General features: G+C 40.4%; 1 protein-coding gene across 1 annotated transcript in view; it reads left to right on the top strand.

The window, feature by feature from the left end:
• Positions 1-13,497: 13,497 nt before the first annotated feature.
• Positions 13,498-16,816, top strand: part of LOC118816669 (mitogen-activated protein kinase kinase kinase 11) — a 53,592-nt gene continuing 50,273 nt past the window's right edge. Inside the window, exon 1 of the mRNA XM_036583186.1 lies at positions 13,498-15,421. Coding sequence (XP_036439079.1) covers positions 14,677-15,421 — 745 coding nt within the window. The 5' untranslated portion in view covers positions 13,498-14,676. The remainder of the gene's footprint in view (positions 15,422-16,816) is intronic.

Raw genomic sequence — 16,816 nt, 5'->3', positions numbered from 1 at the left:
CAGTACTGTTTTGTCCCGTTTTCTAATGTTTGTGTTGGCTAATCCCTCGTGGTTACTTGCTGTGTCATTGTTTGCTCTAACATTATATCATGGTATTTGTTTGTATTATGTTTGCAAAGAGTTTTATGGCCACAAAGATCTAAAAAAACAAGTTTGCCAGCCTAGTGTCATTCACCCTGACAGTGTGCGTCCATGAACTTTTTAAAAGCTTTTAACCTCAAGCTGTAGGAGTTTAAAACAGCACCTCATGTATGTCCATGACGTCTGTGAGCGCGAACAGCCAATGAGCTGCTCCGCTCGCCAATCAGTCATCACGCTGTAGCAGTAATGCCCGCCTCGCGGGTGCCCTCTGCTGTTTAGCAGTCCTGTTTTTTGATATAACAGGGGAAATAGGAAGTGGCCAGGCTCCTCATAAACTGGCTCTATGGTGTATTTGTTTTGCTGTTGAGTTTATAACAAACACACACACACACACACAGACACACACACACACACACACACACACACATCATCTAAACGGCTTATCTCGTCACGGTTGGGGTGCCTTTTATCACAAACAGTCGTTCCAAAATAAACTTGGACCTTTAAGATGTCTGCTTCAGCTGCTGTAGCTAAAAAACAACAGTAGCAGTATTTTAAAGTGAATTTTGTCTGTCTGTACTTTTGCATGGACAACAGTATGCCATACAGTGTCAGAAGCCGTATAAAAAATTGAGTTTAAATTTTTTTTCCTTAAAAATTTGACATAGTTTGAGTCAAGAGTGAGGTAGCCATGGTTTACACCATGCTAACAGGTGGCTATAAGCTTCCATTATTTCTTAGCCTTGTAGCTCCAGTGCAACACTAAGTTTTTGCTTTTTGACGACAGCATAAGGGTATTTTTAGCTAAATAATTTGGCGTAATATTGAGATACTGACTTTTAGAAGGTACTGATTAGCTGGATGTGGCGTGGTAGATTAGCACGGGAGGAAGTTCAGCTGGACCTTAGATCAGTGGTTCCCAGTCCTGATTCTGAAGTACTCCTTTCCTGCTTACACCGATCAGCCATAACATTATGATCACTTGTATCCACACTCATTGTCCATTTAATCAACTCCACTTACCATATAGGTGCACGTTGCAGTTCTACAGTTACAGACTGTAGTCCTGCCTACTTTGTTAGCCCCTTTTTACTCTGTTCTTCAATGGTCAGGACCCCCACAGAGCAGATATTATTTTGGTGGTAGATCATTTTCAGCACTGCAGTAACTCTGACACAATGGTGTGTTAGAAGCTGTTGGCTGAATATATTTTGGATGGTGGGCTGTTTTCAGTCCAGCAGTGACATGGAGGTGTGCTAAAACAACTCCAGCAGCGCTGCTGTGTCTGATCCACTCATACCAGCGCAACACACCACCACCACACCAATCTCACTGTAGTGCTGAGAGTGATCCGCCACCCAAATAATGATCAGAACCCCTATAGGACCACCACGGAGCAGGTATTATTTGGGTGGCTGATGCCATATAGGTGCGCTTTGTAGTTCTACAGTTACACCTGTATGGTAAATGGAGCTGATAAAATGGACAATAAGTGTAGAAACAGGGAGTTGGGAGTGGTTTTAAAGTTATGGCTGATCAGTGTATGTTGGTGTTTTCCTGCTCTAGTAGACCCGATCTAACTGATTAGCAAGGCCTTTCTCAGTTGAAGTGGGTGTGTCAAAGCAGAGTTTTGGTCTAGAGTTGTCAAAAGGTGATTAGAATATATGCAGAATAGAGCACAACTCAAGTAGTAGTTAACCCTCAACGATCTGTTGCGATTCCTGCAGAATGACCAATGTTCTAGCGTTCCAAGGTATTTCAAACCCAGCGGCATTGGCAATAAATGACCACATGATGGAGCCTCGAGAAAGCAGTATACAAATTCTTTTAGTCTCATCATAAATGACTGCCTGAAGTCTGACTAAGCACATCCGTCATGCACTAAAGACTATAGAGAATAATCAGCATGATTCTAATGATCTGATTAACTTGAGTAATGCACTTCTCTTAAATGCAGTTGTGCAAAGACTGACTGTGGCTTCATGCTGATGCATCCTTTCCCACAACTTGTTGTGCAACACCTGCATGCCAACACGTCCTCTGAAGTGTCAGAAGGTTAGTCAGAACCAAGCATACTGGAGAACAACTGGTTTCAGTGTATCCGGACTTTAATATGTTTAAGTATGTTGGGTTGGACTGTGGGCAGTTAAGTTGTCTTGGCTGCAGTGGTGATATGGAAAAGCTCCAGCTGTCCCTTACAGCAGTGTTTCTCAACTCTAGCCTTGGAGGCCCACTGCTCTGCACTTTTTGGTGTTTTCACTACTCCCAACACACTTCATCCAACTAAGCAGCTCATTAACAGCCTAATATTAAGCTAAAGTGGCATTGAAATGTGCAGGACAGTGGGCCTCCAGGACCAGGGTTAAGAAACACTACCTTAACTCAGTCTGATTTCATATCCTGTTGTTTTATCTGTCGCATCTTTGTGTGTCTGCATCGGGGTGCACAAACTTTTTGTGTTAAGAGGCAAAAGTTCAATGATTGTTGTGAGCTTTAGGCCAAAAAAAGACAAAAATCATACAAATAAAGAAGGTAGTTCGTTTGTTAAAATGTTTATACTATATTTTGTTAATAAAATATTTTTTTAAATAAAAAAATTAAAGGACATTGAATGTTATGCATGAAGAGTTTCATTCCAAAACGCTGTATATCCCACACTTAGAAAACTCATTTTTATTTTTATGATCTGGAGTTCACAATATAATTTAGTAATGTTGATTGATGTTGTGCAAGTAATGATAAATGGTCAAATTTCATTTCGCGAGACCTCCTAAGTTTAGTGTCCTAGCATGTTCTCAAAAATCTGGAAAAAGGCCTCACGGAAAAATGTTGAATACACCCAATCTAGGGAATCGCTTTTATAGATAAATAAAGAATAAAAAAAAAAACCTCTGATTGCTTTACACTACTTCTGAAGTGTGATCATGGGACTAGAAATGCCCTTTTAAATCTAACAGTCATTCCGTAGTCAGCCTAATGCCCATATTAGGAACTCTGGGTCTAAGCAGATTTTCTCTATGACAAAAACGAGTTTTTCAAAAATAGTTGGTATCACACCCTGTGGTAAACTAGCTAGACCTGATATGTTATATCCTACGTATATTTTTGGGTCAGGTTTGTGTCACTTCTGGTTTACGACAGGGTGTGACAGCTTAAATTTTTGAAAAATCTTTTTTTAGTCACAGAGAAATTCAGCTTTGACGCAGAGTTCCTCAAATGGGCATGATCAGTGCATGTTGCATTAATAAAGTATGTTGAAAGCACAATCCGTAATAAAAGTGTATACATATATCACTCAGTCTGATACAATACATTTTTCAGTACAGCAGAAATAGGAGTGTCTGAAAATGTGCCTTATTAAAATGTTTGTGTTTCGGTTTCCATTTCATTAGAGCATTCAACGCTATAAAAGTAGAATATCTGAAATAAAAGCTGTGCTTTTGTCCTGATCTAATGCTGTAGCTACAAGCTAATATGTTAGCTCCAAGCTAACATGCTAGTCACGATACAGAAAGATATTTTATCCCTAAAATGTTCCGTTTCTAATTTCCTTAAACCTTATTTAGCCATCATCTACTCTTTATAATCAATATTATTTGACAATTCATTTGTTTGTTGTTAGTTCAGTTTGCTCCAAATAGCATGTTAGCTAATGCAGATGTAAGGGTAGAGACTGATATGTAGCTAGCCAGCCTGCTGAACTCATTCACTGCAAGATAACTAGATGCCCATATATATAAAGATGTAACTTAATGGACGCTGGAGGTTTTTTGACATTCTAGCTAAGTCGATCACATCAGCGAGGTAATTTAGTGTTTCTGCAGCAGTCGTAGTTATTTCCATAAACGTTGGAAAAGCCTTGTTGAAAAGCTTGTTCAGATGTCCACGTATTAAGTAGCTTAACAGTATTTTTTAAGGAAGTGTTTTTTTTCCCAAAATATTCAAAGAGACAATTTTTGTTCTCTTGCTTTTTGTGCAAAGCATTATTGCTTTATAAGGTCTGTAATGAGTGCCTGAACTGGTTGTTGGAAAAAAGTCCCGCTGTGTTTTTTGTTCTTATAGCTTCAGCAAAAAGGGAAGGAGATGAAAGAGGAGATGTGTGAGGAGAACAGGGTGGACAGCATGGACCTAAGTACATACCAGAAGTAATAGCTAGTATAATAGGAGAGAGCGTTTTTAGAAGGTGAATATGAATCATCAAGTCTGTAAAGAGGAAGAAAATCTGTTGCTCTTGTAGAAAATTTCACACTGATTGAGGATTTTAGCTCCTACATACATTTTAATGCAGGACACGCACTGAATTTAAGCACTGATTTAAAAATCTATAGATGTTTAAATACCTGTAATTAAGTTTTATTTCAAAGTAAATAAGGTTTCAGAAACAGGCATTTTTGCAAAAGGCAGAAAAAGTGCGGTCCGTCCAGAAAACACCTAGTCGTTTCCACCAAATCGTAGCAGTAAAGTTATGGAATTATCAGGCAGTTGGATTGATGGCCATTTTTACCACTCTACTGTTAAAGAATGATGAGCTTAGCTAAAAAAAATCACTTGATTGCTATCTCTATGCTAGCTAGCTATCTAGCTCAAGATTAATCTGAACCCACAAACCCCGATAATCAGCAAAGAAAGGCCGTGTACTCATGTGCCTGCTAATTTAGGTTGTTTTTTTCTGATGTATGTAGTGATGTATGATATATGATCTAGAACAGCATTGGTGTCACACAACAACACTGATTATAGTGTTCGCAGCATTGATGTCCATTTCCACCACTGCATAGAAGTAATGTTATAGAATTAGCAGTTGTCCATATAAGCTGGCTATATAACAATGGGTCATTTGATTACTAGCTTAATCTGAGCCCATGAACATCACTACGTTAAACCTAAAAAATTGGACACAGCAGATTGAATGCATGTTTTAAAACCATTTTGAGTTAAATGCTTAAGGGTTACTCCACACCAACTTACATGGCCTGACAGGCCTTGTCATGGTTTATCATTAAAAATCTATGCAACAGGTTACATTTATTTCATACAACCATGCAAAATAATAGTGCATATGATAACTTTAGCCAGTATTTTGCTGCACAATTTATCAGCCACCCTTTAGCTCCTTCAAATGGGCACACTGCTGACCACTGGTATGAGGGTATCACTGCAGAGAGCGGCTGCCATCCAAATAACATCTGCTCAGTAGTGGGTCTTTGATAGTCCCTTCACTCTAATGGATGGGGTAGAGGGAAGCTAATCTTTCAGGTATGCTTTTCTGGCAAAATTGCCAGTAAGTGTAGGCATAAGCAGTGCCTAGGGGTAAGTACAGTCAAGTTTCCTTCAGTTATCAAAGCAAGTAACTAAACTACATAGCTTATTTATAGTCTTCTTGTGGAAAATGGCCCCGGGCTCATATATTAATCTTTCCTGAGGCCTTTGCTGTGCTATTTTTACCATCAGAAGGTATTTTGATTTGACATTAAAGAGAAAAGCCCCTTATTAAAGCGCGTTAAAGGCTTGAATAGTGCTGCATAGCTAGACGCTGTCTCACTGAACCTTTCAGACTTGGGGATTCTCCACCTGCATGAATCAAACATGAGTAAGGCGCATAGTTTTATGTGAACGTTACAAGGCCACACACATTCAAGCCACAAAGGCATCTTACTGAAATCAGCAAAAGGAAGCCTAGCCTCAAGCAGATAATACTCAGCTTATATCATGATAAATGGCCGGGAAGGCTAACATGCAATGTGTTTTACCCCTGTTAAAGGTGAAATATTGCAACATCTTTGTGTGGAGCATCTATTATCATAAGAATCAGGTGTCTTAGCTTGTTTTTAAACAAGCAGGACTGGATTAAAAGTGGATTTAGGCGGTAATCAAGGCCCAAGCCACCAGGAGGACTCTTGATTGTGAATGGAAAAATAGTTAAAGCAACTAAAAATGTTCTTACGTTTGACATTTGCCCTTTAAGAGTGTCTTTCGTGGGGGGTTTTGTTTCACGCTGCATCTAATTTCCCCTTCATGAATTGAGTAAAATTACAGCCGTAGCCACCATTAACTTTTGTCTGTGTTAACATATTTAGCACAAGCTGTGCAAGCAGTGCTAGCAGAGGGGTGTGATGTGCTTGTTATTTCAAGTTGTTTTATTCTCATGTCTGTTGTGCTGAGTGACATATCGTCTATAACGATATTGGTGTCACACAACAAAGGGTAGATGTAAAAAACGTAGTTAATTGCAGTATACATCAGTCAGCCATAACACTATGACCACCTCCTTGTATCTACACTCATTGTCCATTTTAACAGCTCCATTTACTGTACAGGTGCACTTTGTAGTCCTACAGTAACAGACTGTAGTCCATCTGTTTCTCTGCATACCTTGTTAGCCCCCTTTCACCCTGTTCTGCAATGGTCAGGACCCCCACAGGACCACAACACAGAGGATATTTCTGTGGTGGATCATTCTCAGCACTGCAGTAACACTGACGTGGTGGTGGTGTGTTAGTGTGTGTTGTGCTGGTCTGAGTGGATCAGACACAGGTGTGCTGCTGGAGGTGTCCACTCACTGTCCACTCTGTTAGATAACCCTACCTTATTGGTCCACCTTGTAGCTGTAAAGTCAGAGACAGTAGCTCTGTTGCTGCCCAGTTTGTGTTGGTCATCCTCTAGTCCTTCATCAGTGGTCACAGGATGCTGCACACAGGACGCTGTTGGCTGGATATTTTTGGTTGGTGGACTATTCTCAGTCCAGCAGTGACACTGAGGTGTTTAAAACTCAGCTCTGCAACACTTGCCAAAGTAGGCACGTCTTTGATGAACTTCTGTCAGTCACTAAATTTTCCACCCATCAATAGGAACCCATCATAACGCTGACTGAGAATGTTAAGTTTCCTGGGTTTAAAGTCCTTAAAGTCCTGGCAAGCAAAATTTGAGCCTGAGTAATAAAACTGAAGTGCAAAAATGCTGATGTCCTCTGAGACATCGGGGGTTTTCTAAAGTAAGAGCGTGACAATGAAGCAATAGCACTGGAATGCATTAGTATGTAGGGTCAACCAGGTCAGCACTAGTCTTTACAATAGGATTAGTTGGATGCTGTACATCTTTGCTGTCCAACATCATAATCCCTAGCCATACATTTCTCTTTAAGGATATACGAATGCATTGATGCAAAGTGGCAATCCAACTGCAACAATTTTGGATTGCTAGAATACATTATAATAAAAATATATTCAGTATGGTATGCACACAATTTTCTTTGCCAAGAATACATTTTGGGCTATTTTTGAGTGAAACAGAAAATAAAAAAGAAAAAAATAGAAAAAAGTTTTCCGAATGGAGGCAAAATTTGAGATTTTATGATGCATTGAATTGTTTTCGAGGGCAATCAAATCAATTACTTTTTTTAAAGTTTCTTGTTTAGTTGACCCAGATGTTAGTGCAGAGAAACCTGCAGTGCTCCAGCTGTGGAGCTCTCTGTGGCTCACTCTCAAACCGTGTTTTGCAGTGATGTGATAAAACCCCAATGAGTCATGGCTCTGATGACTGAGATTAGCTCCTGATAATTACAGGTTTTTGTGTTAATCTGTTTGGGAAAGTCATTAAACGGTGCTATGCTAATCCTGCTGGAATATCACATGGATATGTGGTGGAGTTTTGAAAGGGTTTTGTACTGAGAGTGATTTACATGCAGAGGAAGTTCGTGATTGTAAACAGAGACACCATTTTAGCAGTCTTTTACTTCATATTCACTTTGTACCACTGTTGTGGCATTTTAGCATTAATTAGCATGAAACAGTGGTAATAGAGGGAGTTCCAAACAGCGATGTCTGAATTGTTTGGACTCCATGCCGTCAAATAAAAAAGAATAGAACCGTGCAAAGCAAAACAAAAAGGCTGTCAGCATGCTTTCAGCTTGGCAGTTGACAAGTTGGTCAGAGCCAATCTTAAAGGGCCTGTATTGTGGAAAATCACATTTTTTGATGTAGTCACAAAGTTTCAAAATGTACCTTTGACTCCTCAGTCCATACAGTCAGCATATGTAAACCAAGACCATTTTGGATTCAAAGTTTTTGTGATGTCATAAAAACCAACACATTGCCATATATGGACCGTTTGACTAAAACTGCAGTCCCACAGTAAAAACTGTTTAAATCTGTTTAAACCCAAGGCATTGAGACAGTAATAAGCTAAATGTATACAAAATCATCTTTTATAGGCTACATTCTTTTAGAAGAAATAATACTTAATTTTTTTCTTTTTTTCAATATATTTTTTCAAAGATTAAAGGATGGAGTTGAAAGATTTAGATTTATCATGAGTTTAATTTTTAAACTGAAAAACTCAAAAAATAAAAAATAAATAATGCTGTCCCACGTTTTTTGTTTCACAACTGAAACACATAGGTGGGGCCTTATTTTAGCAACACCCCTGCAGTTTAGAGCAGGAAGTGAGTCTGTATCTCTGTCCCTCATGGCCACATGGTGAGCAGTTTGACCCCATTGTTGTGAAGTAAATGTGTCCTAAAGTCTGAAAATCAGTGTGTAGCTTTCAGAATTGTCACTACTGAAAACAACACCTCCTGTAGTTAAGTAAACCTTGATTTTTTTTTTTAATAAAAACATGATTTCATGTGTGTACAACTGTTCAAAGCTGTGTCATGTGTTGGCTAGCACCTTTGAGTTTGCTCAAAATTAGCTAAAATGGTCAGTACTAAACATTTGGCGGTGTTTTGGTGGTGTTGTGATTTGGTAGTGACAAAATGGAATGTTGAATCATTTACTTTAATGGAATTAGTCACTCAAAGCAAAAGGATTGTAGTCTGAAGTCCAAGTAAATTAAAAAGTTTAAAATGTGTTTTGAACTTTGAACCAATTCAGCAGAATGATTAATATTCACTTATTCAGCCTACAGCCTGCAAATGTCACCACCAGGAATATTTAATCTGTCATAACCTTGCAAACGTTTATTGTTACCCATACAGAGTGTGATTATAACAGTGATGATATAATACAGCTTCACTGCTTCCTCTAAAGGAGAAGCTTGTTTCACTCATTGTGCTGATGTTCAAAATGTGAACTTTGCTGACTTTTTATTCAACATAGGTGATTTTCCCATTTACAAAAGCACAACTTAAGGCCCAACACATTGTAACTGTCAAAATCCTCCAGTCCTGGATCCATTTTCTTACTTATTCTTTCAGTTCAAAATTCTTTCCATTTATTTTCTTGGTTTTTGTTTCAGTCTGATGTGTCTCTGGTTGTTCTGCCAATGCAAACTGCTTTACATTCATGATGGCAATACCTTTTTTCCTTCCTGTCTTGTGTTTGTCGACATACACAGTTCTGTGCAAATATTTGAGACCTTTTATTTATTAGATTTCCAGTCAAAACAGCCGGATTTATATATATATATATATATATATATATATATATATATATATATATATATATATATATTTGTGTGTGTGTGTGCACATGTGTGTGTGTATAAAAATGTATATCTCACATTTCAGTTTCACTTTCAATTTGTCAAAGACATCTGCTTTGAAGTTGGCTGCACTTTCTGCTTCTCACCATCCAAGTAATCACATGAGGATGGACAGAAATACTGGGGATGTTTTCAGATCTGAATCAAGAGTGGAGCTTGATTTTCTCCTCTGTCTCTGAGATGAAAGCTTTAAGTACTGTTTATCTGATGGGGTCAGTTTTGGTGGTCTACCAGGTCTTGCCTGGTTGTTAGGAGTCTCATTTTCTCTCAAGCTTTTAATCATTTTCTGAACTCCTGTTTATTTTTTTCTTTTGCCTTTCTCCTCCCTTATGCAAGGGGATTTTTTTAATTGAATCTCCTGAAAAATAAATAACTTGTACTAAAGGCCGTTTTGACTGGAAATAAATGGAAAGTGTGGCCTCTGACTTTTGCACAGCACTGTATTTAATAACAATACATTACTTTTTTACTAAAATACTTTAAAAACACAAAAAAGTAGAAGATCAAAAAGGAATCGAATATGTCATATATGTAGTATTCATGTGTTCTCTCTTTGTGTGAGGGAGTGGGGCGCTAGAGAAATGTTTCTGGTGGACCAAATCAGATGTCCTCGTTGGCAAACTTTGGCCCACAGGCCACACTTTGGGCAACCCTGTCATAAACAATGGACAATTCCACACAATGGAGATATAATATATAATAAAACGACAACAGCAACAAAGAATAAGCATAGTCTATTGCACAGTTGTGCAGAGAGACTGAGTCATGACAGTTTCATGTGCTTCCCATTCTCTATCTGTTCCTCCTTTTACGTATTGTAAGACCTGGCGCTGCTACTGGGCCACAAAAACAACTGCATCCTTCCTGAAGAAATGATGACTCAGCTGTGTGTGTGAGAGTATGTTTTTAACCCTTAAAAATGAGGTAAGAGGGACAGAAAGGACTTCTGCTTTCACCCTTAAACCCTTTCAACAGACTGCTGTATACAGCAGTGATATAGCACAGTTTAATAGACTGGCAAACTATTGTTTTCTCCTACACTTTCTGTCACTTTGTAACCAAGTCTGCACTATTGAATTAAGGGAAAGAGTTCAGTGAGTGATTTGGGATACAGCCTAACAACAAAGGGCCACTGTGGAGAGCCATCAAAGGGTTTAAGGATGGAAAAGCAGCTTTTCCTACAAACACAACGAGCCAAACATTGCCCTCTGGTGGCTAGGAGAGTGCTAGCTGGGCTTCATAACGGACTCCAGACCTGCTTTTGCCATGTAAAAACAAACAAAAATGACGTGTCATGGGTAGGGCTGGGTATCCCTCAACATTAACATGCTGATACCAATACCTTAACTTAAGAATCCAGAGCAGCAGTTTTTGCATACCTTATTTTAAAGGTGAAATTATGTGTGTATATATTATACAATATACATACAATACAATACATACAGTATTCGTGTTTGTATTTTATGATATATGTAATATACAATTATTTTCTAGTGTGCAAAAGTCTTCTTCTTCTTCATATTATTATTATTACTATTACCATACCATTTCCTACATTTTTCTTTTCTTTTTTTCCCCTGCAGTCCACTGATGATGTTTGTGTATCATTTTTACATGACTATTTTCCAATTTTCCAACCTTCCTATTCCTAAGAATTAAACAGGCTGTTTTTGTTATTGTACCTGTAAGATTTACATCTGTAAATGCTTTGTTCTGATTGGCTGTCCACTGTGCCTCATTTTAAAAGCAGTCTGGGCTGAAACACTCCTTATAACTTCAGTGTGAATGGGTGGGGCTAAACTGCTGTAGACTAAATAGGTGGATATATGCAGATGTGTTGGTTTTTATGATGTTACAAAAGCAATGACCTCAAAACAGACTACAATTTCATATATATATATATATACATATATATATATATATATATATATATATATATATGTATGTGTGTGTGTGTGTGTGTGTATATATGTATATATACGGTATGAACTGGGTAGTGAAGTGTACACTGTGGGACTTTAACAGTGTTTGTGCCTAGAACCCTTAGCTATTGCGTTCTATTAGATATGAATTGACCACAAAATGATGATTGACACACTCCTCAGCCAATCACAGTCATGTCTAAATATTCGCCAAATGAAGGAAAATTTTCAACAAGCGAGTTGAGAATAGAAGTGGCAGTAAATTAGTCTGAATTATTAGAGTAGTAAATGTGGAAAGGTGTTTCTGAGGAATGACATACACTGAAGGGTGGAGCTGTTCTATTTAAGTCCTGTAGCTGAGAAAGTTTTGGGTTAAACTAATCCTAACTCACTGCTCAGTGACAGAGCTATTATAGACCGAATTAAACCTGCTTTAAGGTGAGCTCAACTTTATCTGGGTTACTGTATTGGCAAAAACTGATCTTAATATCATGTCTACAGATTAATAACGGAACAGAACCATGTTAAGATCAGCTGGCTAACTAGTTAGCTTTTCCCAGCTTGGCTTCTAATGTTGGCTTAATAAATCAGTCAGATTAAACAGGACTCTACAGTGTTTACATGTGATTAAAAATATGGTGTGTAAAGATGAATATTAATGTAAATGTAATGTAAAGGGGAAAAAGGCATAAATAGGCCCATATGCGCCATAACTTTTGCACAGTCCACTTTTTTTTTTTGTTTTATTTTCCCCAATATGTTAAAATCAGTGGAATTGAACAGTAATTGTGCATTAAAATGTGCAGAAGAGTGTTCTATGTAGGGAATGCGTTCACTTATTTTCACTTAGAAAATCAGCAAAACATGTCATTTGACCAGGGGTGCCCAAACTTTTGCATTCACCTGTTTATGTCCGCACGGGACTTCTTGTAAAAAAGAAATGTCTGTTAGCACAAGAGTTTCGGACGCTGCCAGCAAGACTGAGCTTATAGTTTGACGGATGTAGCAACTATGGCGAAAAAAGATGGATCATTAAAAGGGGAAATCCACCAATGTTTCAAAAGTTCCACATAATTAAATGGTTAAGATGTAAACAAAGTCATTCAGAGTCAATTGGTGGGTAATGCTCTGTTCTAGAGAAAAGAGTTTTAGTTTCATTTCCCAAACGCTTTAGCCGAGCGTGCTTACGTTATTCCTCCTAACAAACAGACGTGTTCAGCTCTGACTCCTCATGATTCACCACCATCACTGGAACACACTGTAAAGTCTAGTTAGGATGTTTCTGTAACACCGTTTTCTCATTTGGAGTTAGGATAAGATTATTAACTGAAGAACTGCTGTTCTGTTATAGCTTCTGTCCTAAATTCAGTCCTAACTCAAACTGTCATGGTGACTAAACAGATAAGCTTCGGTAACACCCCCAGATGTCTAAAAGCTCCCTCACAGAAAGTTATTACACAGAATGGTTATGGAAAAACACTGCCTGATGCCTGACACAATGTTTTATGATAGTCTTGTGATAAAGTTTTGGCCTAAAACGTCTGGTTGGTCCTTTTATTTGAATCCATTCGTGTTGGAGGGCGTTGTGAGACTAAATAGTCCCCTGATTTTCCGCTGTTATACATTACATGTAGAACTCAGAGGACATGTGTGGCTCATTGGTGGTTTTGGATAGTAAATAAAATGGCTGTATTTGTGTTGCAGACATTCTGGTTCCTATCACCAGCGCTGTAAAGAACCCTGAGTCTGTACGTTTCTCTACAACGCACCGTTTCATATCAAACCACTCTGAATGACCTTGTTTACATCGCAAAGACAAAACTTTGCAAAAATTTTTGAAAAGTCGGTTGAATTGCCCTTTGAATTCTCTCAGCAGGTGCGCGTCCAGAATCGTACGCGCTGGTTTGAGCGTTCTACGCACTTGTAGTGCCTGCTAGTTAGGACGCAAGTGCGCATATTGGACAGCGGCCAGAGGAAAGACGCGAAGCCCCACCCTCCAGTCTGCCTACTCGCAGCAACGTAGAGTGGTTCGACTACACGGGCAACGGGAAGAGGACTGGCTGCGGCGCGGAGGACTCGGCACGGCTGGATAATTGGCTGCTTTCGGCTGAAAAGGAGGACGAGGTCGGATGTTTCGGAGTGAAATCCGCGAAGGCCAGGCGAGGTAAAGAGACGCTGGCCGCCAGAGCTCGTTTCTGGTCTTCATAAACAGAGCGGACAAAGTTCTTCCTGTTCAAACTTTGTGGCGGCGAAGTGTTTTTTTTTTTTTGTCGCCGTGGCTAACAGCGCGAGAGAGCGCGCGCGGAGTGTCTGCGAGGGGAGAATGGCAGAAATAAAATCATTCGGCTCGGTTCGATGTTTTAGTGAGACGCTTTTTATATAGAAAGTAATAAAAAGTCGTCTCTCTCTCTCTCTCTCTCTCTCTGTCTCCCTCCCTCTCTCTCTCTCTCTCTCTCTCTCTGAGCTGGCGCACTCTGAGCGCTCCTTTCCTGCCATTCTTCTGCGCGCCTCTGCGCTTCCTGCTCGGACTGACCACAGCACTGGACGGCTAAAAATACTGACTACTCAAAATGGACAACTAACTGGACTTTTTTTGTCCCCCCTCCTCCTCCATTCACTCAGAAACTCATCCATCTTTGCTTTTGCTTTTGGATACGTTCTGGTCTCCTTTGCTTTGGTCTTGCGCCTTGTGCACCATCCGTCCTACGTTTTTGACGTTCGGATGGTCAGCAGTTCCTTGGTTTGTTCATTAACATCATTTCTGATGCCGAGTCGAGACATTTTGCATGCGAGGCGCGCTCATTTTCCTTCAGTGATTTTTACAGCTCAGAAGTAAGTCCTGAGGGAGCTGCATGGAGTCTGGGTGGCCTTTTCCAAGTTGGCACGTACGCAAGATCTCTTGAGTTCCTCTGGCCTGGAGACTGGATTTCGAAAAGTGGTTGCTTTAATGGAGCCATAGGTCTGTGATCTCCATGTCCACAGGTGTTGGGGTGTTACTGAGGAGTGCTCTGGCTGACCATGGCTGCGTGGTAGTGCGCTGCTTGGCCTTGGAGCAGGGTGCAGAAGGCCCTAATGAGCCTCATAGAGGGCTTGGAAAGGGAGAGAGGCGCTGGAAAGATCACACCTGTTACATCCCAGTGGATTCGGCCAACCGAATCACGTTTTGAGCCCCCTCGCGCAAAAAGAGCCCTCCATGGAGCCGCTGAAGAGCATATTCACCCGCGGCCCTCTGGCTCACTGGAAGAGTCTGGAGGAATCTCAGAAGGGAAGCTTCAGCAACCCGGTATGGACCGCTCTGTTTGATTACGAAGCTTCTGGAAAGGATGAGCTGACGTTACGCAAAGGGGACGTAGTGGAGGTCCTCTCTTTGGACTCTGAGGTGTCCGGAGATGAGGGCTGGTGGGCTGGCAAGGTGAACAACAAGGTGGGCATCTTCCCCTCCAATTATGTCTCGCTCAAGCCTGGTGGCTACAGCAACCTGGCCCCTAACGTAAGTGGCGTAGCGCACGAGCTGCAGTTTGAGCCCGAGGTGGTGGATTTCCGGGAGTTGAAACTGGAGGAGGTCATAGGGGTCGGCGGATTTGGGAAAGTGTACCGGGGCGCCTGGAAAGGGGAGCTGGTGGCCGTCAAGGCGGCCCGTCAGGATCCGGACGAGGATATCAGCGTGACGGCACAAAACGTGCGCAATGAAGCGCGGCTCTTCGCCATGCTGACACACCCCAACATCATCGCCCTCAAAGGGGTGTGCCTGCAGGAGCCCAACCTGTGCCTGATCATGGAGTACGCCTCCGGAGGGCCGCTGAGCCGCGCGCTGGCCGGCAGACGCATCCCTCCGCATGTCCTCGTCAACTGGGCCGTGCAGATCGCCCGTGGAATGCTGTACCTGCACAGCGAGGCCATAGTGCCGGTCATCCACCGTGACCTCAAATCGAACAACAGTAAGTGAGGCACATTGCTGGGCTGTCATGAACAGAGCTGCACGATGTCATTGGCTAATTGCTATTGTGATACTGGCCTTTTGCGATGCACTCTTAAAAATGAAGGTGCTGAAACAGCTCTTGGGAGCGATGACGTAGAACAGCGGTCAACAAGCCTGGTCTTAGAGATCTACCTTCTTGGAGAGTCTAGCTCCAATCAGTTTGTCAGAAGTTGAGAAAGCATGTTACAGATGCAGGTTGGAACCAAACTCTTCAGGAAAGTAGGTCTCCAGGAAGAGAGCTGGTGACCGCTGCCAGAGAACATTGGTCACCATCCTCCAAGAACTTCTCATTGCAATAATGAGATGAATCAAGTGGGGCTTGGAGTTAAAGTCAGTTGGTGGAAGGTCGATCTCCTGGAACAGATTTGGTGACCACCACTGAAGAACCACTTTCGCTTCTTTCTAGAAGCGTTTTTGTAAATTAGATATGCGAGTTTGAAGAACCCCCAAGTAATGTTAAAGTTCTGTATCTACTGCAGGTTTTTCCTAGATCTGTATGTCTAAGTCAGTGGAACCTTTACATTATGTGAAGTTCTTCAAGTTTTCATTTGTAAGAATGGTTCTTTAAAGAACCACCCATTGAAAGGTTTTTAGGGACCCAGAAGTGCTTCTGAAATAGCTTCCTTTTGGCACCTTTATTTTTAAAAGTGTACTGTTTGTTACAGACAGCTGCGGTATGCAAATTAGCCTTCTAACCAATCACTAAAGGTCCCTAATGAGTGCCTCTGTGGTTGTTTTGATGAATCCAGGGGGTCATGTGATCCAAATCTTGGTCAAAACAATGCAGGTCAGTCTTAATCATGTCACAAACACATGAGGTGGTTTGATGTGAAATGGTTCATTATAGAGAAACTTTGTGACTCAGATTTGTTTATAGCGGTGCTGTACAGGGGTTTTGATGTCTATAACACAAATATAATCATTTTATTTACAATCCAAAACAACCAGTGAATCTACACCTGTCTTCTGGGTTTTTGTGTAATGTTGATGATGGTAAATAGTGATGAATCTGGAAAAAAAAAATGTTTTCTTTGGGGACTATTTGTATACCCCTCTGCCAAAATCGTCATATTCTTAGCCATTTCCTGTGATCACTTTGTGTGAGGGGTTGTTTTTAGCATTAAATGCTTCAGACGTCTGGTTCCCATCACAACTACTGTTAGTAATTCTAAATAGCTTCACAAAAATGCATTTCAAATCACACTGTTCTGAATAACTTTGGAATTTCACCTTAAAAATGAACAGTACTGTCTTTTTTTTGATTATATCACTGGTATTGTGAGTAACTGCATATATCATAATATAGACAAAATTAGATCAATTATATAGAGCCTGTAAACAACAGAAACAGTTG

This window comes from Colossoma macropomum, unplaced genomic scaffold, assembly GCF_904425465.1.
Source record: "Colossoma macropomum unplaced genomic scaffold, Colossoma_macropomum, whole genome shotgun sequence".
NCBI classification, from domain to species: Eukaryota; Metazoa; Chordata; class Actinopteri; order Characiformes; family Serrasalmidae; genus Colossoma; species Colossoma macropomum.
Note: the sequence above shows the minus strand (reverse complement) of the source record. Positions and strands in the feature narration are given on the sequence as shown.